A 22,439-nucleotide genomic window follows, 5' to 3' on the forward strand; every position below is an offset into this window, starting at 1 on the left:
GAGCGGGCCTTGCCCACCTCACAAGCCCAGGGGCGTGACAGCTCACAGCGCAGGCGTGAGAAGCAGTTACTGATCGAGATTTTAGACCTGAAGCTACTGAGGAGACCAGGATGCTTCAGTCTAAATTTTAAATAACATGTAGTTCTGACTCGTGATGGGAGAGACACCAGACAGACACTCTGTAGTAGGCTCTAATGGGGAAGAAATTACAGGATTTAATTGGAGGAGACCTTGAAAAAGAAAATCAAAGCCTGCTTTTATTGATGCACCGACAGACTGACCGAGATTGCAAAGGGGTGGTTCGTTAATACAATCCTCCTCAACGAAGCAAATTGAAACGACAAAAGTATCTGAAACGGCTTTACAGTGACATGATGCCTTAATAAGTTAAGGAGACCGACTGCTCGCTAAGCGCCTTCTCATTTCATGTTCTTGACAAACTCCTCTCCTTTCTTGATGGAGGCTTTCAGCTCAGGGATGGCCTCAGCAATCATCTTCTCTTCGAAAGGGGAGACCTTGCCGATGCCTAGATTCTTCTCGATGCCCTTTTTCTGAAGGAGAGAGGGGAGATGGTAATATTTTACAAGAAAGCTTCCCTGAATGAGTTTGTTACAGAAGAGCCTGCTTGTAACTTCGTCAGCCCCGCCTAGCCTGTCTACACCAGTGGCCAGCGGCTTTGGGCAGCCTGCGGAGGGAGTCACACGCATCGGAGATGGGATGGGACAGGAAGGAACGGGTGTGAGCTGTGCCGGGAACTCAGGCTGCTGTCAGCCAGCCCCAGGCTGGGGGCCAGGCCCCAGAACTCGCTGTGCACGCAGCCCGATTGCTCACACGCCAGGTCTGTCTCCGCATCTGCCTCACAGAAGGCTGCTAGAACAAACCTGGGTCAGTTGGTACACAAAGAATTCAATAATTAGTAACACGAGTTGTTCTCCCCAACATAGAGCTTACTTCTCGGAGCTAGTTTCTTTCCCAAGTTGGTTAAGGACTGAAGAAACACTTAAATGTCCACCAGAACCCAATGTAAATACGTAGGTAAATGCTGGTTATTAGGAAGACAGCAGCCTGGCATCCAGGCCTCCTCAGATGCTCCCTGGTCAGAACCATCAGCCCGGGGCCTCACCATGCCACACACACCTGCTCAAAGGGCTCCAGGACTGAGCTCTTCAGAGTGAGTCCCGGGGATTGTGGACACCAGGGGGCTGTGGGAAGGGCTTCTTTCTGGGCACGAGAGGAAGGATCCCAGCAGGTGCCCATGGCTGAGACACGGCAAGCTGCTCCCTGAACACCCGGTAGGAGTCAAGCAGACTGGACAGCTGTCCAAACCAGCCTGGCTGAAGCCAGCAACTTGACTAGAAGAGCCCTGTCACAACGGCCCAGGAACATTGGAACTGAAGGTCCAACAGGCCTCGGCAGGCCCTGGGCTCAGGACAAGCGCAGGCTGGTGTGGGGAAGCCGCTACTGGGAGCCGTCTGCAAGCCGCCTCGGGACACGAGGGTCCCGTTAGGATGGCTGCCCTGGTGGTCGCTGCCAACCAGCTGTTGGAGCCATGAGAGCCCATCAGCCCCATAGACGGAGGTGTCTCCCTGCTCCTGATTCGGTGGCACTTCTACCCTCCAAAGGCGGCGGGATGGTCCCAGCTCACGGACATCCGAGTAACAGAGTGAAGGCTCCAGGTGCAGCAGCTGATTCTCCACTATAGAACGCGCTCCTCCTCCAGCTGAGCCCCGGCCCCCAGGTACGTACCCCCAGCAGCAACGGTGTGGAGAAATACGGACAGTCCGTTTCTTGGGACTTAACGAAGGAACATTCGACGACTCCTTCCTTTCCATTCATCGCGTCCACGAGGGAGAAGACAAAGCGGGCTCCAGCGTATGCCATGGACAGGGTGGCAGAGCCTAGGAGGACACAGGTGGGTCAGCCACGCCAGCGCTGAGACCTGGAGATCCAGGCGCGCTCTCCTGCCAGCTGAAAATCCACCTGTGTAACCTCCAGCCTTCTAGTCATCGGGAATGTACGTCAGCATTCCCTGACCTGACAAATGCATGAACGGCGTGGAATTAGCTCTGCTGACCTTAGACGCTACTCCACGCCGCCCAGCAGGCCGAGCTGCCCTCTGACTGGGGGATAGCATGTCAAGCGGATGGAGGTGAAACTGAGAAAAGGCTCTGCTCCTTGCTGGGCACTCGTGTCTTCAGCTCAGACTCTAACCAGGGCCCGGGGCCACCCCTGAGACCTACCCGCTCCGGCCTTCGCCTTGACCACCTCTGTGCCAGCTTCCTGGATCCGACCCGTGAGGGTGGTCAGCTGGTCCTGGGGAAATTCCACCTTGGGGGTGCACTGCAAGCAGAAGCCACAGGGACCACATGAGCAGGGTCAGGCTCCAAGGTCCCACGCCCTCCTAGCCCCTGGCCCATGGGGGCCGGGCATCGCGCTCATGGGGGAAATCAGGACTCTTTCTTTAAAGAAAAAGCTGACTTTGTTGGGCGGTGCGGTGAGATCCCTACTCATTTTTTAAAAACTTGTTCTATTTTGGACTAATTTTAGACTTACTAAAATGCTGTAAAAATAGCAGGAAGATTTTCCTCACCTGCCTTACCTGACGTTAACATCTTACATAACCAGGATGCAGTTATGAAGAGCAGGGAATCAGTATCACGTGTGATGTACTAGACCACAGACCTTATTCACTGGTCACCAACTGTCCCCCTACCTCCCTCTGCTGTTCAGGGTCCTGGCAGGGCCCACTGCACTCAGGGATCGCGCCTCTGACTGCTCCCTCCGCCCTCCCCTGTCTTTCATGACAGGAGTCAAGGGCACTGAATGCTCGCTCTAAGGGATGTCCATCAGTTCAGAGTTAAAGTGTTTCCTCAGTATCTCCTTCCGAGGTCCGAGGTTCCGAGGTGATTTATCTCATTCTCGGGGGTGTTTACTTTGTCTCCTCATTTTTATACAGAGACCTTGCCTGCTCTGACCTAACCGGGAAGGCAGGGGGTGCTTCCACCAGCAGTTTTCAGGGTGTGTGGGAGCTGGCCGTTCTAACACCTTCTGGCCACACTTGCTCCCATAGCCCCCAGGCCATCGGGAGACCCCCCCAGACAAGTGGGGTGGGGCTGCACCCACAGTGGGAATCCTTTCACAGTAACCACGGAGGGTGAGGTCTGCCTGCCCCAGGGCCCCACCGTCAGCCTCTGAAGGGCGCTCGTGGGCTGGGGCCTCCGGGCGAGGAGACACACACCCGTGACACACACCTGGGAGATCAAGGGGATGATGGTTTTCCCAGCGTGGCCGCCGATGACGGGGACGTTGACTCGGGCTGGGTCCAAATCCTGGTCAGGAAAAGTGTGAAGTCTGATTAATTTTTAAACAAGCACTTTGAGTGTCAAACCCATCGTATGCACCTTAAGCAGCAACATTTGGAAAATCCACAAAACTCAAGAACAAAACAAAGGAGCCGGGAGAGAGGCCGCGGGCGAGTCCGGCCGCGCTCACCTCTCCCACCAGCCCCCGCGCCCGCACACTCTGACGTCAGCTTGAACACGTGTAGTGAGGAGTACCTGGCGTCTGGTGAGGACATGTAAGGTTCTCCCTTCACAATGGGCTGGCAACTGCCTCCGTGGAGGGTCCCAGCTGGTCCCCCTCAGCCTGACAGCTTCCTGGGACCAGAGGACGGCAGCCCTCCTTCCCACACCTGCCGTCACGCCCGTGTCAGCCCAGACTCACGTGCCCACACTGTGTTCACCGTGAACAAAGCAGATTCTCTTTCCCTCACACGAGAGCGAGATTCTAGAAAAGCCAGGGCTGAGAAGTCTGTCAGCTCAGTGATTGGAACCAAAAGGAGGGAACCACGTGGAAAGGGGTCACGACGCCACAGTTAGTTAAGCGGGGCTTGTTGAGACGCTGATTCACTTGTTAAACCTGAGGCATGATTGCCCGCCCCCACCTCCCGCCGAGAATCTGCGAATCAGGTATTTTTTATCACAGAAAAAGACACTGGTGGGAGTTATGGGAGAGGGGTTGCTGCCGCTGCTGCGTCGCTTCAGTCGTGTCCGACTCTGTGCGACCCCACAGACGGCAGCCCACCAGGCTCCCCATCCCTGGGATTCTCCAGGCAAGAACACTGGAGTGGGTTACCATTTCCTTCTCCAATGCATGAAAGTGAAAAGTGAAAGTGAAGTTGCCCAGTCGTATCCGACTCCTAGCAGCCCCATGGACTGCAGCCCACCAGGCCCCTCCGTCCACGGGATTTTCCAGGCAAGAGTCCTGGAGTGGGCGCCATTGTTAGCAGTCCCCAAACGCTGCAGCTGCTAAAGAGAGATGCCCTGAGTTAGGAACCTGCTTCACCCAGCAAGGGGAGCCCAGTCACAAGGGTGGGCGGGCCCAGCAGCAGAGGGCTAACGGAGCAAGGAGCTTGCACAGGTCGCCAGGCTGGGCACCTGGGACATGGCACCAACAATCCCACTCCAAACACACGTGTGCTGAACTGGTTATTCAATCCAACTGTCTCCAAAATTGTTGCGGTTCAGTCATGTCCAACTCTTTGCGACCCCATGGACTGCAGACTGCCAGGCTCCCCTGTCCTTCACTATCTCCCAGAGTTTGCTCAAACTCACTATCTCTGGAATTAAAGCGTCTCTTTCCACTTTACTCCACAGAGCTCCCAGGCCCTGGGGCCACGTCTCAGGATCTGCCCCATGGAGAAGAGAGGCTGAGGAACACGCCACAGCAAGAATGGCAGTGGAGAGAGGTGCTGAGTGCAGGGGCGGAAGGTGGAGGTCAAATCCTGTGCCTGCCCTTCTCTCCAAGCCACGTGCATGGCAATTATTCCTAACTGGCGGGAGGTAGGATGGGAAACCTCTTCTGCAGAGTCACAAAAAATGGTCTGAAGCTCAGGAGGGATGTTTACTGGGGAGGGAGGAGTGGTTCTGCAGGGTCCACAACCAGGGACTTTAGACAGTGAGTTGTGAAACACACTGAGGACTCCGGACCCGGCGCCGGTGCCACACCCACCCCAGGACGAAGGCAGCTAGGAAGAAGCCGGCAGCTGGCGAGAGCAGAGGGGAGTCTAAGTCACTAGCGTTCCCGAGGAGGAGCGAATCAGGACACAGACCAGGATAACAACGCTGACACTATCTCAGGAGCTTGCCCAAGCCCATCCTGTTTGCTGATCTTATCATTTGCCTAACAATGAGCAGGTCAATCCTGCGAAGGCCAGTTATCAGAGGTGGAGAGTACCAGGAGCACAACCGCTCCAGCCAGCGAGAGACCCCGGGAAAGCCTGCACCCTGGATGCCGCGGGGAGGAGACAAGCTGGTCAATGCAGGCGCTGGCCAGTCTCAGCCCACAGGCGCCCGTCTGCATTCCCCACGAAAACGTGAGAGCTGCCGCCCATGAAGGAGGTAAGCTTTGAAGACATTTAACACTACCCTCAGGTTACACGTGGCCTATGGGGCCCTGGTGTCCTCCACGCCCATCAGTGAGCCAAGGATGGACACGGAGGATCAGAAAGGCCACGTGAAAGACGCCCGATGCGGCTCTCACCTTCAGCTCTGCGACGAAAGCGTTGGCTCGGACAATGTCCAGGGTTGTCACCCCGAAGATTTTGTTGGGGTTGTACACTCCGTGTTTCTTGAAAACCTCCGCTGTGATTGGGATGGTGGAGTTAACCTAGTAAATCCAAGAGAAAGGCAGAATTCACCTGCATTCTGAAAGCAGAGCCATGCGACAGAAGGAAAAATCTCATCCGACTATTAGCAAGCCCGAAGGTGTCACATTAAGTTGCCCTGTCTGGTAACTGAGCCTCACCATGGAAGGCCCCCTACTCTAAAAGACTGCTTCGTCCCCTAGCCCCCAACCCTGCCATGTTAAAGAAGAACCCCTTCACTGCTGCGGGCACTCTTCCCCTTGGTGACCTCCGACCCCAAAGTTCACATATGCACGTGACCCTTCAACAGTTAACTTAAAAATGTGACGAAGGCTCTGCAAGCCAGGTTCTGCTCCAGCTGGGCCTTAGGCCCTAAAGACCATTCTTTAAAAAAAAAAAAAAAAAAACCAGCCTAGTACAGAGCTACAAGCTCAGATGGCCCGGCTAAGTTCCAGCTCTGGCACTCTGCATCGTAACCCTAGGCAAGTTACATCAACTCCCTGGGACTCAGTTTCTTTATCTGTAAAGATGGAAGAGTAACCTCATGAGGTTACTTTGAAGGCTAAGTGTCTTAATATACGGCAAATGCTTAACATATTACCTGGTACATGGAAAGAATTAAGACAAAACCAGCAAGATTTATATCAGGTACTGGTTAATCAGCTCCCCAACAACTTCTGACCAGTGGCCCCTGAGGAAAGGGGAGCTGCTTGGAAAGGGCTGGTCCCTCTTCCCAGAGGCCCTGGCCTCAAGCTCGGGGTGTTCACCTGCGGCCACGTCCCTCAGTCAACAGCACTGTCACCACACTTCACCCGGGTCCTTCTCGTACTCGGAGACCAGAGTCCAGATTCAATCAGGAGGGAGGGACGGAGGAGGCTGCTGTCAAATGCAACCAGGGGCCCTGCTGGGGTGGGCATGCGCGCCCTAGCTGACTTCTCAGGGGGACACAGCTCCCGACCCGGAGTTTCTGAACTGAGGAACAATCTTCCTGCAAAAACCAGCGAGCAGGGCCTGGGTAGGGGCGAGTGGGGGCGGCCGTGTATGTGATCAGGTGTGAGTGTGAGGAGGGAGAGGCCGGAGTGGCGGGAACTGCAGAGCCTGAGTGGAGCACAGTCAAAGAAGCTAACAGGCTGCCGCAATCTCAGCTACGGGCGGCCTGAGGAGCAGACCTCCTTTCTAGGTGGAAGGACTAGGACACCGAGAGGGGAAGTGACCTGCCTTCAAAGGCACATGCTTGATGGGAAATTCAGGTTACCACTCACATGGTGCAGGCCAGAAAGAATCCTTAGGAAATAATTTAAGGCCTCTTAGTATGCATCCCCTTTATCCACTTCCACACATCAACCCGCTCATTCTCCACTTTAAGTACAGCCGCACACTGAGCTTTCAGGCGGCACTTGCAGCCGCCCACCTGCCAGCGGCGGGTACTTACTGGATTTGAGATGATGCAGATCATGGCTTCCGGGCAGTGCTGGGCACAGGCAGCGGTCAGGGTGGCCACGATCGTGGCATTGGTATTGAACAAGTCATCTCGGGTCATACCTGAGAATGATCCAATTCAATATTGTTCATAGAGCACAGGATGAATTCCCAAACATGTGCCAAGTGCTGTGTGTTTGTTGTTAAGGATGTTGAAACGTGAGTGACACAGGGTCCCTGTCAAGTAAATCCGTCTTGTAGAGAAAATGACCCAGTGTGACAAGTGCCAAGACAGAGGTCAGTGTGGATCGAGTGTGGGGACGGGAGATAGGGGATTATACCCGAGGAGGATCAGTAAGCCTTCCAAGGCAGAGATGCGTGGAGAAAGGGCGTTCCGTGCAGAAAACCCAAGAGACTGGGCAAGGGGACCCAGTGACCTGTGCAGGGCTCTGTCTGCGCCCCACGGGCATCTGGGAGCCTGGAATCTTTTCTGCAGCAGAGAAAAAACCAGCTCCACTTTTCATGGAAAACCACATCCTTAGCTGACTTTCAGGGAGACACTAGGCAAGGCTTTCAACACACACCTGGTTTTCTTGGGACTCCTGCCGGAATGACCACCACATCACAGCCCTTCAGGCAATCTGGCAGCTGCTCAGGTCCGAGATAGCCTGGAAAAAAAAAAAACAATCGAGTGAGCAATTTCACAGTTTCCGACCCGCAGAGGCCAGCACATCTACACAGACAGAGCCCAGGAGGACAGCCCCACCCAGGTCCAAATCTGACCACAGGCCTCAAGACAGGATGGAAGGGCTATCTGTGAAGGGGTTCCTCTCCTTGAGAACTACCGCCATGGTCTGGACGACTCCAGCTGGCAGGACAGTCCCTTTCACTCCACTTTCCCCAGCCTCTATGGCCCAGCCCCCCTACAGAACGGCATAAGCATCCAACTCGGCCACTTGGCCTTATCTGACGCGACTTGCCAGCACCTCGGAGTCCTGCTCAGCTCCCGCTAAGAGCTGCTTATTCCACACCACGGTCATCCTAACAAAAGCTCCACTTTGGGGTCAGATCAGAAGGTGCACTGGAGGCCAGGAGAGAGACTCCACGACACACAGGGACTCTACGTATTAGCACCGGCTTTGTTTATTCCTATCACCTGAGGAGAAGAAGGTTCACTTTCAAACATCTCAGGGGAATTGGCTCCAAAGACCAAAATCTGCTTTGATGTGACTTTTCCCTATTGTGTGAGCTTCTGGAAACTCTAAAATATACAACCCAAGAGAAAGTAAGCCAACTAATGCACAGGGACCTTAGAAGGCACACAAGCAAGTGACCTGACAAGTCAACCTTCTGTACTGTCTACACCCACTGAAGACACGTGCAAACACCATCGGCAGCCTCACACCATCAGTGGAGACAGGAAGCAGTACGAGGCTCCTGCACAGCAATCTGACATTCTACAGTAAAAGCTGTAAAGCAGCCGTTACTTACTCATTCTACTTTTACGATCCTAAACAAAATGTAAAGATAACAAGATGCTTATGCTTACATAAATACTTATAGTACAGCGCAACACAAAACAGCCCAATGGCCAAGAGCATGGGTATAACAATAAATAAACTGTAACTTACAATAACTCTTTAAAAATGATTTTACCAAGAGTTTGGTGACGTGGATAAACGCTGCTATAATGAGCAGGCTATACATAACTGTATGTGATTATGAATGACTTCTTGGATAATATACCTATATTCATTTCAGATTTCCCTAAGGTGGCTGTGCTTTGAAGAAGCTGGCGGAGGAAACCCTGGGGTGGAGGGATGGCCCGGCCCGGAAGGCACTGGCAGCACACCAGGGACAGCACCGCTTACTGCCCCCACGTCCCTGCAGAAGGCTCCCCTACCCCTCCCCCTACCCTCCTATTATTTTAAATCATACAAAATTGTAAATGGGAAGATCAGGCCACTGTTGTTTTTCTGAAAGACACTAGTTACATTTTCAGATGCAAGTGCAAAAAGCTGCAATAATTCATAAAATTTAATTCTAAAATGGACACGGAAACCCCAAGTCTCTGAACACCTAGTTCCACCCAAGAATCTCACTCTAAACCTGGATCCTGGTCTCCTGGGGAGAAGAGGTGAAAGGTCTGTGGGGTCAGCGGGCCCAGTACCTTTCACGGTCGCTCTGGTCTCGATGTGGCTCAGGTCGGCGGCCACTCCGGGCGTGTGAGCGATATCGTAGAGGGTCAGGCGGCTCACCAACGGGCTGTTCTTCAGAAGAAGCGAAAGCGGCTGCCCAATTCCTCCAGAGGCCCCCAGCACGGCTACTTTAGCATTGTTCTAGAAAGAGGCAGAGAGAGAGGACTCTGAAGACGGACTCAGCATTAAAAGGATTCACACGTAACAACTGCAGACTGCGGCCCCTGGCCTCTTTTACTGCAGTGGTCCCAAACGAAGAGGCGAAGGTATTCCTACCACCCCAAAGCCCTGTTTCTTTCCGGATGTTCAGAAGCATGCCTCAGGAAAACGGGGGACAACCTGTGCCTTCAGGTGCTGTGAGGGTCAGGGCACACTTCTCCCGTACCCTCGAGAGACAAGCAGACTACTCACTCGGCCGCTGGACTGCTAACAGAAGCCTCTCCTGCAACGTGCAGTTTTAAAAACTATAAACAAATATTTCTGAAATCCTACCAATGGGCCAGTGCTCGGACCTGGGGGCTGTAGGAGTGAAACAGACCTTGGCCAGCTCCCGAGTGGCCAGGCAGTGAGATGCCCAGGAGCTGAGGGCAAAGAGCTGTCCTGAAGCGAAGTCCTGCCCTAAAGCTCACTCCCCTTACACAAGAGGCACTCTCCCCTCTACCTAGGTTAGGCGCAGGGCCTAACCCAAACCCCAGCCATCCTCAGGGAGGCTGCTTCCAGCCTAAACTCACAAACGAGAAGGGGAGCCTATCCTGGCAAGCAGGCCAGGAAGAAGACAAACTGAGAAAAGAGCCTCTGCGGGAGTTCAAAGGCTGGTACACAGTCCTGGAGGGCAGCGTCTACACTACGGCTGCAAGTTGTGTTCCATAGCAACCGAAGCCAGCAATACAGGGCTTCTGTCAACAAAAGCAAACCCAGCAAACCCAAACAAAAAAAAGCCCTCAAAAAAACACCTCATACACAGTGTGATTTGCTTGAAGAAATTAAAACTCGAAAGGGGATATACTACAAGTTAGATTCAAATTCACGTGTTCTTTTTTTAAAGTTGTACCCCTGACTTCACAGAAAGTAGCTGGACCAACCACCCAGAACCTGAAGTCTGGAATCTCACCCACCTCTGGAGCTTCAATGATCACCCTCACACCTTGTTCCGAATCCCAGGGACTCCCAGATTCCAACTCCACATCTCCAGTTCTGTTAGGCATTCCACTGGTCCCACTAACCCAAATGTGTAAATAAATGTATCCTCGCTACCTCTCCCATCCCTGTCCCCAAATGGCACCTGTGTTCACCCACATTCAAACCTTCATTCCTATCTTCTGCCTCTTTCCTTACTGGAGACACCCAGTTAAGACACGAAGGAGCTGGCATCTCAAACATCTTCCCAACCTGCCCCTGATTTCCACTCTGATTCCACTGTCTAACTTAGGTCCTCAGCTCTACCTCTCAACCATCCTCTCCCAAATTCAAAGGTTTCATCATTGCCTTGCTCAAAAATCCTTTCAAGTTCCTCATGCCCAGATTTCTCAGCCTGGCTCCCACGACTGACCAGGGTTCCAACACGGGGAGCACAACACAGTCCCCTTGGTGTGTGGGATGTAAATGTCAAAGATTATGTCTTAATTCTATCTAACAGGTGAAGAATTAACATCTACCAGGAAACAGATAGACCTGGTGTCCTCAACTAGGGTTCTTGGATCAATCAGTCCCCTGTGACAAACAAGATGAATGCAACACACTCTCAGTGGAATGAGGCCATGTTACTTTTTGTATAAGGTTTCATCAGCTCGGCTAATATTTATAAAAACATAACTTGTAAATGGTGGAATCTTTACAGTGAGATGAATCTCTGCTATTGCAGGACAGCGCATGATCTCTTCCTGAACAAGCTGTTGCCAGATTTCACATCCCTTCTCAGTGTTTGGCACACTGTTTAGCAATGGGCTTTGAAAATGGATATATAGTAACACTTCCTTCACAAGTTTGCTTTCTAAAGTCTGTATAACAAACTTTATTTAACAGCTTGTTTTTAAATTTTTTTCTTGTGTTTATATATTAGAACATTAGTACATACAGAGACATAAATACACGCAGGTTGAATGCTCACTCCATTTTTCCGGTTAATGACACAGGATCTAAAGTCTCTAGGCCAATGCACCATCTGGATCAAGCTCATCTTTCTGACTTCTACACCTGCCTTCTCAACGACTCTGTCTGTATGTCCAGTAGGAATTTTAAACTCAGCATATCCAAACCTGAGCTCCCGATATCAATACCACCCTCAACTCCCATCACTCTTTCTGAGCAGTTTTTCCTACCTTAGCAACTCAACTCCAAAATCCAAAGCCTTGGTTTTCTCCATGTTCCTTCTTCTCTCAATACCCCTCATGAAATCATAGCAGCAAATATGGGTCTTATCTTCAGTTAGGTCCCTTCCCCCACTCCTCAGCGTCACTCTTCAACACCCCCACTGTCCTAGGGTCCTAAGCTTACTCACTTTTGGCTAAGTGCTGCTTCTCACTCATCCCAGTATCACCGGCAGCACCCAACACAGTTCTGGGCAAGCAGATACTCAAAGGTACTTATGTGTGTATTTATTTTCCAAATGAACTGAACACACAGGAGACGGGTCTGAAAGGCGGAGGCTAAGAAATGCAGAACCTCATTTAACAATCACCTCCCTTTTAGGGCAAGGTACTTAAGAGGCGATGTGGGCATTCCAGGGTTCACTTACTTGGGTTGTATTAGAATCACCCGGGGCACTTGATAAAAACAGAGGCCCAGCAGGTCCTACCTCCTTCACTGACCCTCTGTCTCTGATCTTTATCAGTACTCTGGTGATTCTGATACACACCAGAGTTTAGGACTCGCTGCCCGAGACGGCTAAAAATAGCTTAGGCTTAAGCAGTCCCAGGCCAAGCCAGGCCCAAGCGGCCCACCCGCAGGCAGCAGCGTTCAAAAGGTCCTTAAGAGGAAGCAGTCTTCGGGTTCTTAGAGGGAAGGCTTGGTGATCCGAAAAGAAAAAATTACAGTGGTCAGGAGAGGGGAATTTTAATCCTCTGGCCAAAAGACTGTGTAACCTTGGACCAGTGTTCTGCCCTGGGTAGCTCCGTCTGCACTATGAAGTTAAAAATTACACAATGCTGGTACGGAAGCTGCAACAACAAGGTTAGTCTCTCAGAATACTACGGAAGGTAAGTTACTTTAGGCCCTACAGCCCTGGCTTCTCAAGCTTGAAGGAGCACAGGTCAAGAGCAGACTCTGGGGATGAACTGGCAGGCTCGGAGAAGAGCCCCGGTACTGGAGCTGGACTATTTCCCACCTCCCTGACTCCGGGACTTTCTCCCGCGCACCTCAAGCCCAGTATCAGGGCCGACCCAGCCGACACAACTGCGGGTCTGCACCAGGCGGCCCAGCGGTCCAAGCTGACTGACCCGGGGTCAAGGCTGCTCGCGAGCCAGGAACACACGTGGCCTAGGCCAGGGAGCCTCCACCTGCAGGCTGCCCCTCGCAGGGCCTACCTGGGCCGAGGTGCTGAAGCTGCGGCGGAGAGCGGCGCCGGCAGGCCGGGCGAGGGCGGAAAGCATGGCTGGGACGGGCGGGGCGCGGACAGGCTGGCAAAGGAACTGTCACCAGACAAGTGACTCCAACGACCTCCACACTGCACAAGACTCCCGGCGCTGCTCCCCCTTGTCTCGCGAGAGCGGCGCTGCTTCCGGCGCCCCCACGTCCCAGCTCTCGCGGTATCTCGGCCACATCCGGGCTTTCTAGGAGGCCCGCAGAAGGGTGCTTCCCGGAGCGCAGTCCTGGGCTGGGTCATAGCGCTGGTCGTGTTGCGTGCGGCCTGTGAGGGAGACGCGGTCAGAGTGGGAGGGAGAGTCCGCACTCGAGAGGTGGAAGAAGACGGGCTGTAGGCTTGGAGAGCCTTAGAGGAGCCATTTTGCAGGTGGGGCCCCAGACAGAGGCTCTGACAGGGCGACCGGCCGAGGTCAGGTCGGAGGCCCGACGGAATGGGTGCGATCCGAGCCGCTCTTCCCCTCCGCCAGCTCAGCCAAACCCACCCATCCTGTCCCTGGGGACTGGAGGGGCTCCGAACTCTGGAAAGCTCTGGAAAGGAAATGGGGGAGGGGAGGTTGAGAGCCCCGGGATTGAGGTGGAGGATGGGGGCTCCTCTAATTTGTCAATCCTGTGCACCACCCCTGATTACACACAGTCCGTCCACTTGTCGTTCCTCATGATGCCCAGGACCTTCTATTAAGTTTACAAAGCTTTAGGGACACCACTCCCGAGAATGACAGACCCTGAGCACTGACTCATCGCTAGAGTTTATAGATGCGGTAACAGATATCCAGGTGATAAAACTTGCAAAGTCACGCCGTCCCTTCACCTCTGGTCGGCCCAGCAATGCTGTCAACCTGGCCACATCGTTTCAGCTTTAGGAGCCAAGAAACCATATTGAGCACAGTTAGTGGATTTGTTCAGAGTCCACCACAGACAAAGTGAAGACATGGTTTTTGCTCACTGGAAGCTTTCCATTCAAATGTATCAGTATACTTAGAAGCTTCGTTTGTCCTGCTGCTATTTTCTGGGGGTGCAGAAACCTCCTTGCCCTCCAAAAGTTCAGGGTCAAGTGGGGCAGATCGGTGTGTTGCAGGTTGTTACCTTGGAGAAGTGTGCAAACCCAGTGAGGGGGAACCGATGACAGCCTACTTGGGAACGGGGTAGCAGGAGGTGAAAAAGAACAGTTAGCCCAAGTACTGACGAACATACAAGTAGGAGGGTGCACGTGATGACGGGCTTACTCTTCCCTGCCTCCTTTCCGTTTGTTCATTGAGCTACTAAGATCACTTGCTTCACAGGTGAGCGAGGATCCACACATTTTCTGCCTTTAAGGAGCTCACAGTCTAGTGAGACAGGTACATTGCAAGCAGCATGATATGGGCAACACTAGAGAATTATGAGGGGCTGTGGGAACACAAAGTGTACGTTAAGGGAGTCAGAGAAAGCGAGGTTTGGAGAAAGAATGAGACCTATACTCTACAGGAACAGATCACCTTTAATGAGGTGAGAAGGGGCAGCAGTCAGATGAGTGAGCTGCTGCCCTAAGTGGAGAAAAGAGGAGGTATACAGGCAACATGGATGCGGAAATACATTGTCTCGAGGGGGCTGTTTTTCTTCAAGATTGTTTGGATTAGTTAACTTTTAACAACAAGGGCAAGGAATTCCTGAGGCCGGCTGAAGACTGGGACTGGCTGGGAGCTGGACGTAATCAATCTTAACGTCCATTCCTTCCTTCCGGGGGCGAGGGGGGGTCGGGGAGTTCTTTGTTCTGTATAGAATGCTGGGGAAGACCCCACCATTGGAGGGGAGTTTTAACTCCAGGCTATTTTGAGCCGTGTAGCTTTCCTTCACAAAGGAGGACTATCTAACTCAGATTTGGGGTGGAGGTGGGGGCCGTGTGAGAGAGGACTTTGGAGGATGAAACATCTAAGCTAAGATGTAAAGGAAGAACAAGAGTTAGACCGTTCAGCGCCACAGGAGGGAGAGATCCTTGCACGTGGGCTTTGGAGTTCCCAAAGGAGGGGCACTGAGAGTTGGGCATTTAACAATAGAAAGTGTTCAGATGAGAAAGAAAGGGAAAAGAGCCCAAAGGAAAACCTGTAGGAGGGGACAGTGAACAGATCATTTCTGTTGGGAGTTGGGACATGAGAACAGTGTCCTTTATTGTATCACTGACTGTGTTCTCTTGTTAATTGTTTACCCCTGTATCTTACCACTGGAACTGAAAGCATCGTGCAGTCAGGTACTTTTATCTCTGTATTGTCCAGCACCTGACCAGGTTGAGAGTGGGTTTCTGAATTTGGGGAGAGTCAAGTGGTTTTAGATACAAGACTGGAAACCCCAGATTGTGTAGGGTTTATGCATGTTAGCGGAGAAGTTTGTGTTTTATTGCTTGGGAAGCAAGTGTTTGTCAGAGGCTTTTGTGATGCCACCAGAACTGTGTTTGAGGAAGATTAGACCGACCTTGGTATGTCAAAGATTCCAAGGGGAAAATGTGCAAGGCAGGGAGGTTGTTCAGAAGGCTTATCTTCCATAGTATTTTGAGAGACTAACCTTGTTCTTCTTGTAGCTTCTGTGCTGCAAGAGTCTTCAGTCATGTCCAACTCTGTGTGACCCCAGAGACGGCAACCCACCAGGCTCCCCCATCCCTGGGATTCTCCAGACAAGAACACTGGAGTGGGTTGCCATTTCCTTCTCCAATTCATGAAAGTGAAAAGTGAAAGTGAAGTCGCTCAGTCGTGTCCGACTCCTAGCGACCCCGTGGACTGCAGCCTACCAGGCTCCTCCGTCCATGGGATTTTCCAGGCAAGAGTACTGGAGTGGGGTGCCATTGCCTTCTCCAGCAAGAGTCTTAGGAGATGATACATAATCTGAGTTTTGATGGTAGTTTTAGAAATGGGGAAGTGGGGCCAATAAGGGAGGGGGAAGAATTGATAAGAATTGTTTGTGCCTATCTGGATTTAAATAAAAGTGCTGTGGGAACTCAGCCTGAGAGAAGTTGTGTGGAAGGACAGCTGTGTGGAGAAAAAGAGCTCTATTTTAGATGGGCTGAATTGGAAGTGGTGATGAATTGTCCACATAAAAATGTCAGTGGACACTTGGGGGATTACTCCAAGAGGCAGTATGGGATTGAGACTCCTGAGAGAGGCCAGGGCTGAAGTTGTCCCTGTAGAGGGGAGAGTTGAGGCCACAGGAGAGGAACTTGAGTCAGATTCTCATGTTCACTGCTACATCTGGGGGTGGGACTTCTCCCCATCCCTGCCAAGTCAGTCAGCCCCTGTCAGCATCTCTAGGGCAGGGAACCCTTACCTCCCAAATTCTCTGTTGGGCCATCCCCACCCAAAGTAGAGAAGTGTCCTCATATTTCAGGGGATTACAAAAACTGCCATATAGTTTACATACGATACAGTATCCAGATCTTAAGTGTGCAGTTTGATAGTTTTGACAGTTTGTAGTCTTGTAACCACCACCCAAAACAAGCTATAGGAACATTTTCTTTATTCCAGACAGTTCCCTTATGTCCCAGTCCCCCAGAAAATAGAAATACCTGACTTCCTGATTTCTATCACTATAGATTAATTTTTCTCATTCTTCATTGTATATCTTTATGCACAATATAGGAAACACACCGATACCCTCCTTGCTGCACCCCACGCGAGCCACGCATAAGCACGCATACTGACCATTTTGTTCCTTGCGAGAGGCTTTGGACCACGGTCACGAGCTATCAAAGTTTTGCTCTTAGGTGCACATATTCTGTGCTAACTTATCTTCTCTTCAACCCTAAAATTGTACCACAAGTGAAGTATTTTACTCAAGTGAAGTATTTTACATCTTTCATATCCTTGGAGCTAAAATGAAGAATTAGAAAGATTTAATTGTCCAACCTGTATGAGAGTTTTATTTCCCTCTAGGGACCCTAGAATATTGGAAATTGGGGACATACATTTTAAAACAGAACTATGTTTATATAGCTTAATTTTCAGTTGTGGCCCATCCCTGCTGGGCATCAAAGGACTTGGCTTTCCAAGTTACATGCCAGCAGAGCACGAGGAGGTGGTGGACTGGTGACAGCAGAGGCAGCCTGGAGCTGCTGGCCAGGAGCTCCCAAGAGCTGAGATGCTGATGGTGGCAGTTCTGAGTTGAGAGCAGAGGCTTCAGTCCCCTGGGCCAGCCAGAGGTCAGGGAAATGAAAGCAAAGCTGGGTCCAGAGCTTGGGCATATCCAGGAACCCATGTCAGGAGCAGAAGGTGGGGCACAAGCCTGGCTTAGCACCTCATCAGTATTTGTTTTATGGTTCTATATAAAAGTTCGATATCAAATTATTCTTAGGACCTAAATGGTGGAGCCAAGAACCTCTCATACCCTTCAGAGTTTGGAGCAGGAATTCCCTGGTGGTCCAGTGACTAGGACTCCATGTTTCCACTGGCGGGGGCACAGGTTTGATCCTGAGTCAGGGACCTACGATGCCTCCTGATGCTCAGTGTAGCCAAAAAAAAAGAAACAAAAACGAGTGTGGAGTTGCGCTGGAAGGGCTGTTAGCTGTGTCCAGTCCTCTGCCTGCCCAGTCCAGTGGCGCTTCTCACTGTGGCTTACAGGGCTGCGTCTTCTCTCAGGAGTGTGCTGTTAGGGGCAGGACAGTGCACACCCTCCTGAGGTTTGCCAGCAGGTGAGGCAGATCTTGCCTGACAAGTGGGAGTGCACCCTTTGGGAAGGAGAGATGTCAGAAGGAGTTGATTCCTGGGGCTAGACTAGGTTTTTACCTGAAAGCCCAGAGACAGTGTGTTAGCTAGTGAATGAAGAGATGGAGGTTGTCATGGGGAGAAGCAGATGGGAGGGTGAGGATGGACTCTGAGTGATCAACCAGGTATGTTAGGAGCCCGCTTTTAGGTTGGCTTCATGAAGTTTGGGGACTGGACACAGAGTCCATCCCCATTCCCTGATGCTCACCGCCTCCAAAATGGCCTGAGATCAGGACTTTCAGAGGCAGAGGACCTGGGGGGATGAGTTGGGAGGTCCTTTAGGAGGGCTCTGTGTGTGGCATCTAGGTGTATGGCATTAGGTCAGGATGGGCCCATTGGTGAAGGCAGGAATGGTGACTAGTAATAATGTATTGGTTAAACACGTGCTGACTGAGCATTGGTCTGCATCAGAAATCCTGGGCACCATGTGGGGGTACTGCAGTGAACAGAAGGGCAAGGCCCCCACTCTTATAAGCCATACATTCCACTATGAGGAGACTGATGATAAAAATAAGCAAATGAGTGAGTACAGGTGAAGACAATGAACTCATACTTCACAAGGGTCACCCTGACTGCCATGTGAAGTTTAGACTATAGGGAGAAAGCAGAAGCAAAAAGCCCAATTGGCAAGTACTGTGTCCTTGGGAGAGAGATGCTAGTACTTTGGTCTAGAATGCTAGTACTTTGCTAGCCCCCTGGAGATGGGCTTGGAATATATATATTTAGGTGTTGTTGCTTAGTCACTAAGTCATGTCCGACTCTTTTGGGACCCCATGGACTATAACCCACCAGGCTCCTCTATCCATGGGTTTTCCAGGCAAGAATACTAGAGTGGCTTGGCATTTCCTTCGCCAGGGGATCTTCCCGACCCAGGGCTCAAACCTGCGTCTCCTACATTGGCAGGCAGATTCTTTACTATGAAGCCACCTGGGAAGCCCAATATATTGAGGTTGTAGAGCTAATAGATGGGAGCTAATGGGAGGGAAATGAGGGATTAGACATGTGACCTCGAGTAACTTTGTGGATAATGGTGCTGTTTATTGAGACAGGGAAGACTAAAAGACAAGAAGATATTGGAGATGTGGGCTTGTGTAATTTAAACCTTCTTTTCTGGCTACATTATACTTGAGCTACCTATCAGGCATCCACATGGAGCCTGGAGCTCAGTGGAGAGGTCAAGTAGAGGCTATGATTTGGGAGTCATTGGTATACAGGGGGTCTTCCAGGGACTGGATGAATCCCCTAGACTCTAGGGGAGTGGTGGTTGTCAACTAACGGTGACTTTGCCCTTCTTGCAGGGGACATTTGGTGACGTCTGGAAACATTTGTAATTGGAGGGTGGGAGTTGGTACTGGCTTCTGCTGGAAGGGGCTGGGGATCCTGCTAAACATCCCGTGGTGCACAGGTCAGCCCCACCACCAAGAATTACCTGGCCTCGCATGTCAGTGGTACCAAGGCTGAGAAGCTCTGTCCCAGAGTGAGAGTGTAGGTAGAGAAGAGAGGAGATGACTGTGTCTGAGGGTGTGCTCGTGGGGAGAGTTGGAGCCATCTGAGAGGGAAGTGGGAAGCCTAGAGAGTGGGGGGTCCTGGGAGCGGAGAGTGGGGAAGGAGGCATTCAAGTGGGTTACAGAGGAATGACTAAATGGATTAGGCAGGAGGAGTATTTGTGATGACCTTGATAAGAGCAGTTTCTGTGGTTTGGGGTTAGAAGTTCCAGGGGAGAAATTTGTACCAATAGCTAACAGTTACCGAGCCCTTCCTCCCTGCTCAGAATGTCTTCCGTGTGTAATTTCATTGATCCACACACAACAAGTACTATTATCCTTGTTCTACAGAAATGGCAATACTATTTTTACCCCCATTTAACAGAGGCAGAAACTGAGGCACAAAAAGGCTAATTATTCCCTGAGGTCAGGCAGCCAAGAATAAGTGGCACAACAGGCGTTCAGTCTAGAGTTCAGAGGTGAGGAAGTGGAGGCCGTGTAGACATATCCCTTTGAAAGGTCTCAGGTGACAAAGGGAACAGAGACAGGCACGGAGGATGCTGGCACGCCACTGGGAATGACCTACATGGAGACCGAAACTGATGGTGTTGGAGGGGAGGCTGAGAACTGAGGTGCTGGAGGAGGCGAGAAGGTTCAGGGCCCAAGATGAGGGGTTAGCCTTTCTGGGGAGCATCGTATTGGCAATTCTGAAGTGGACCCTAACTGTCCACTTGAGCAAGATTGTCCCTGGACTTGACTGGCCTGCAGAGGTCTGCTGGCTGCTCCTGGTCGCTCCCACCCCGGCTAAAAGGTAACCTCCTTGCAGGAAGCTTCTGCACAGGCCTTCTCCCCTCAGTGTCCGGGGGCAGCAGAGACTGTTGTGCCCAGGAACCAAGAGCAGCCCTGTAAGCAGGAGCCACAGCCCAGGCTGGCCGGGCAGTTCTGTCAGTACCAGTGAGCGATGAGCCACCTTCCACGAAGCACCACGATCTTTACAATAAGCCCACAAGGCCCCTCACAAGGGACCTGCACCAGCCTCCCCAGGGTCTCCGTCATCACTCTCTTCCCACTGTCGTCACCCCAGGCTCCTTTGGAAACCTCAGGTGCTAAGTTCCCTCCTGCTCTCAGGAGTGTCCCCACCTCCTTCATCCTCTCTCCCTCCTCCACCTGCCTAAGTCTTGCCTAAGCTCCTGTCTCAGCAATCACATCTCAGACAGCCCTTCTCTGACCACCCATCCCCCGACTAGGCGAGGCCCTCCTGTTGGCACCTCCTGTGACACTGGATGCTGACCCTTTTATAATGCTTTCCCTGCTTAACGAAGTATTTTTTGGTCCAATGTCTGCATTCCACGCTTGACTGTAATCTTCATGAGGGTGGGTCTAGTTGACCACAGTTATTTCCAGTGCCTGGCATGTAGTAGGTGTTCAGTGATGATTTACTGAAAGAAGAAATGAATTGGTGACTGTTTTACAACCTGTTTTATTCAGATATGTTGTGTGCAATGTTTATCTCCCCTACACACATTTCACTTTCAGTTTTTGAAGTTTCCTTGATCACTTTGGTGATTATTTTCACCTTTGTTTGAACACATGTTAAGAAAGTTTAATTATCTTACTTGGTAGTCCTTCATCTAAAATAGAAAGATGTACTAAGCTTTTGGGCTTCCCTGATAGCTCAGTTGGTAAAGAATTTGCCTGAAATGCAGGAGACTGTGGTTCAATTCCTGGGTTGGGAAGATCCCTTGGAGAAGGAATAGGCTACCCACGCCAGTATTCTTGGGCTTCCCTTGTGGCTCAGCTGCTAAAGAATCCACCTGCAATGCGGGAGGCCTGGGTTCGATCCCTGGGTTGGGAAGATCCCCTGGAAAAGGGAAAGGCTACCCACTCAATAATATTCTGGCCTGGAGAATTCCATGGACTGAATAGTCCATGGGGTCGCAAAGAGTTGGACACAACTGAGCGACTTTCACTTCACTGAGCTTTTATTAATACGTTATGGATTCTTTCCTGTAGGATGACCGGTTTGGTTTTGTGTGAACCAACAGAGCTTTATAACATCTTGAATCAGGTCACAAAACTATCCAGATTAACTGAACCCAACTACCTCTGTTTATTGGGTGAGTACTTTATTTATGGGTGTGTAGGTCTTAGCTGTGGCAGGTGGGGTCTTCCGTGGCGGTGGGCAGACTCTCTAGTTGTAGTGTGAGGGCTTAGTGGTTCCACAGCATGTGGAATCTTAGGGATCGAACCTGCACCCCCTGCTTTGGAAGAGGGCTTCTTAACCACTGGACCACCAGGGAAGTCCCAGTTTCACTTGTTTTTAAGCCAGATAGACCATGTCTCTGACCTTTGCTCAAGACTATGCGATGAAGATTCACTTATGTTGTTGCATGGAGCTAGAGTGTAGTTAGTTCATTTTTGTTATTAGATCATTAAATTCTGATTTAATGATCTAATTTAATCGGTAGTGTACTATTGCAATAGGGAGGAGCCCAGAGTGAACAGGACTCCAGTTTGCACAGAGGCCTTTGCTATGGAGAATGAGGGAGTAGAGAAGGGGAATGTGGGGCTCAGAGTCAGGGAAGTGAAAACTACGAACTGGGTGGGAGTTGGACCATGTGAGACCTAAGGGGGCTCGCTAACTGGTGCTTATCGAAGCTAGGCTCTACCCTCCTCAGAGGCGGGGGCAGGGGCCCTGTCTTCAGGTGCCAGCTGGAGCAAGCAGTAAGTTCTTTGGCGGCCTTGAGTGTCCTCAGGCAGACACTTCACAAGGGCTGGAGTCAGCCTTGGAGGTACTCTTGAGCTGTATCTGAAGGTAAAGATGTCTTCAGATGTAGTTTTTTTCCCCCATTGATTTCTAAGTTCTTTACAAATTCTGGATACAAGATTTTGTTGGTTATTTGTATTAGAGCTATTATGTCTGTTTGTGGCTCATTGTTTTACTTTAACGTATTTTAGCGCTCTCATTGGTCACGTGTTCCTTTGCAAAAGCAGTTACTCATTCGATGCTTTTCCTTTTCAGATGTGCGGTCCAAACGGGAGTATGATGAAAGCCACGTGATTACAGCACTCCTTGTGAAGAAGGTATGCTGACAAGGGTCCGAATGTGGGGCGGACGGGCTACCTTACTGGAGGGCCGGAAGAATGGGAGGGTTTATCCGAGGTCCAGGAGGGGCACCTCCTACTGGACACCGTGGGCGGCAGGGGCAGGACCCCGTGTGTCCACCACAAGGGTCTCTGACACTGTCACATACTCCCTGAGGCCTCTCCCTGTCCCCCATGGTCAACAGCTTCATTAAGAAATGTTTATTTAATTCTTTGATGTGCCAGGCAATGTTATGAACCCTGGGGTTGTGACTTTTGCCCATTCAGGCCTGTCTGCTTACTTCCC

At 51.3% G+C, this 22,439-nt stretch overlaps 2 protein-coding genes across 13 annotated transcripts in view; one reads left to right on the forward strand and one right to left on the reverse strand.

Annotated features, from left to right (window-relative positions):
• Positions 1-231: 231 nt before the first annotated feature.
• MDH2 (malate dehydrogenase 2) lies at positions 232-13,001 on the reverse strand. The gene is made up of 9 exons (XM_027526748.1): positions 12,783-13,001; positions 9,234-9,402; positions 7,648-7,731; positions 7,077-7,186; positions 5,542-5,667; positions 3,252-3,329; positions 2,241-2,340; positions 1,747-1,898; positions 232-551 (listed from the first exon to the last, which is right to left on the reverse strand). Exons 1-9 carry the CDS (start codon positions 12,846-12,848, stop codon positions 420-422), a joined length of 1,017 nt encoding a protein of 338 aa, XP_027382549.1. The 5' UTR covers positions 12,849-13,001; the 3' UTR covers positions 232-419.
• Positions 11,570-22,439, forward strand: part of STYXL1 (serine/threonine/tyrosine interacting like 1) — a 33,315-nt gene continuing 22,445 nt past the window's right edge. Inside the window, exons 1-3 of one of the 12 annotated variants that reach the window (XM_027526734.1) lie at positions 11,570-12,455; positions 21,062-21,165; positions 22,071-22,132. In XM_027526734.1, coding sequence (XP_027382535.1) covers positions 12,382-12,455; positions 21,062-21,165; positions 22,071-22,132 — 240 coding nt within the window. In that variant the 5' untranslated portion in view covers positions 11,570-12,381. Of the gene's footprint in view, positions 12,456-13,081; positions 13,208-13,856; positions 14,121-21,061; positions 21,166-21,759; positions 21,864-22,070; positions 22,133-22,439 lie in introns of those variants that run through there. The other 11 variants (XM_027526736.1, XM_027526738.1, XM_027526741.1 and 8 more) reach the window with 11 other exon arrangements.

Source organism: Bos indicus x Bos taurus, chromosome 25, assembly GCF_003369695.1.
Source record: "Bos indicus x Bos taurus breed Angus x Brahman F1 hybrid chromosome 25, Bos_hybrid_MaternalHap_v2.0, whole genome shotgun sequence".
Classification (NCBI taxonomy): Eukaryota; Metazoa; Chordata; class Mammalia; order Artiodactyla; family Bovidae; genus Bos; species Bos indicus x Bos taurus.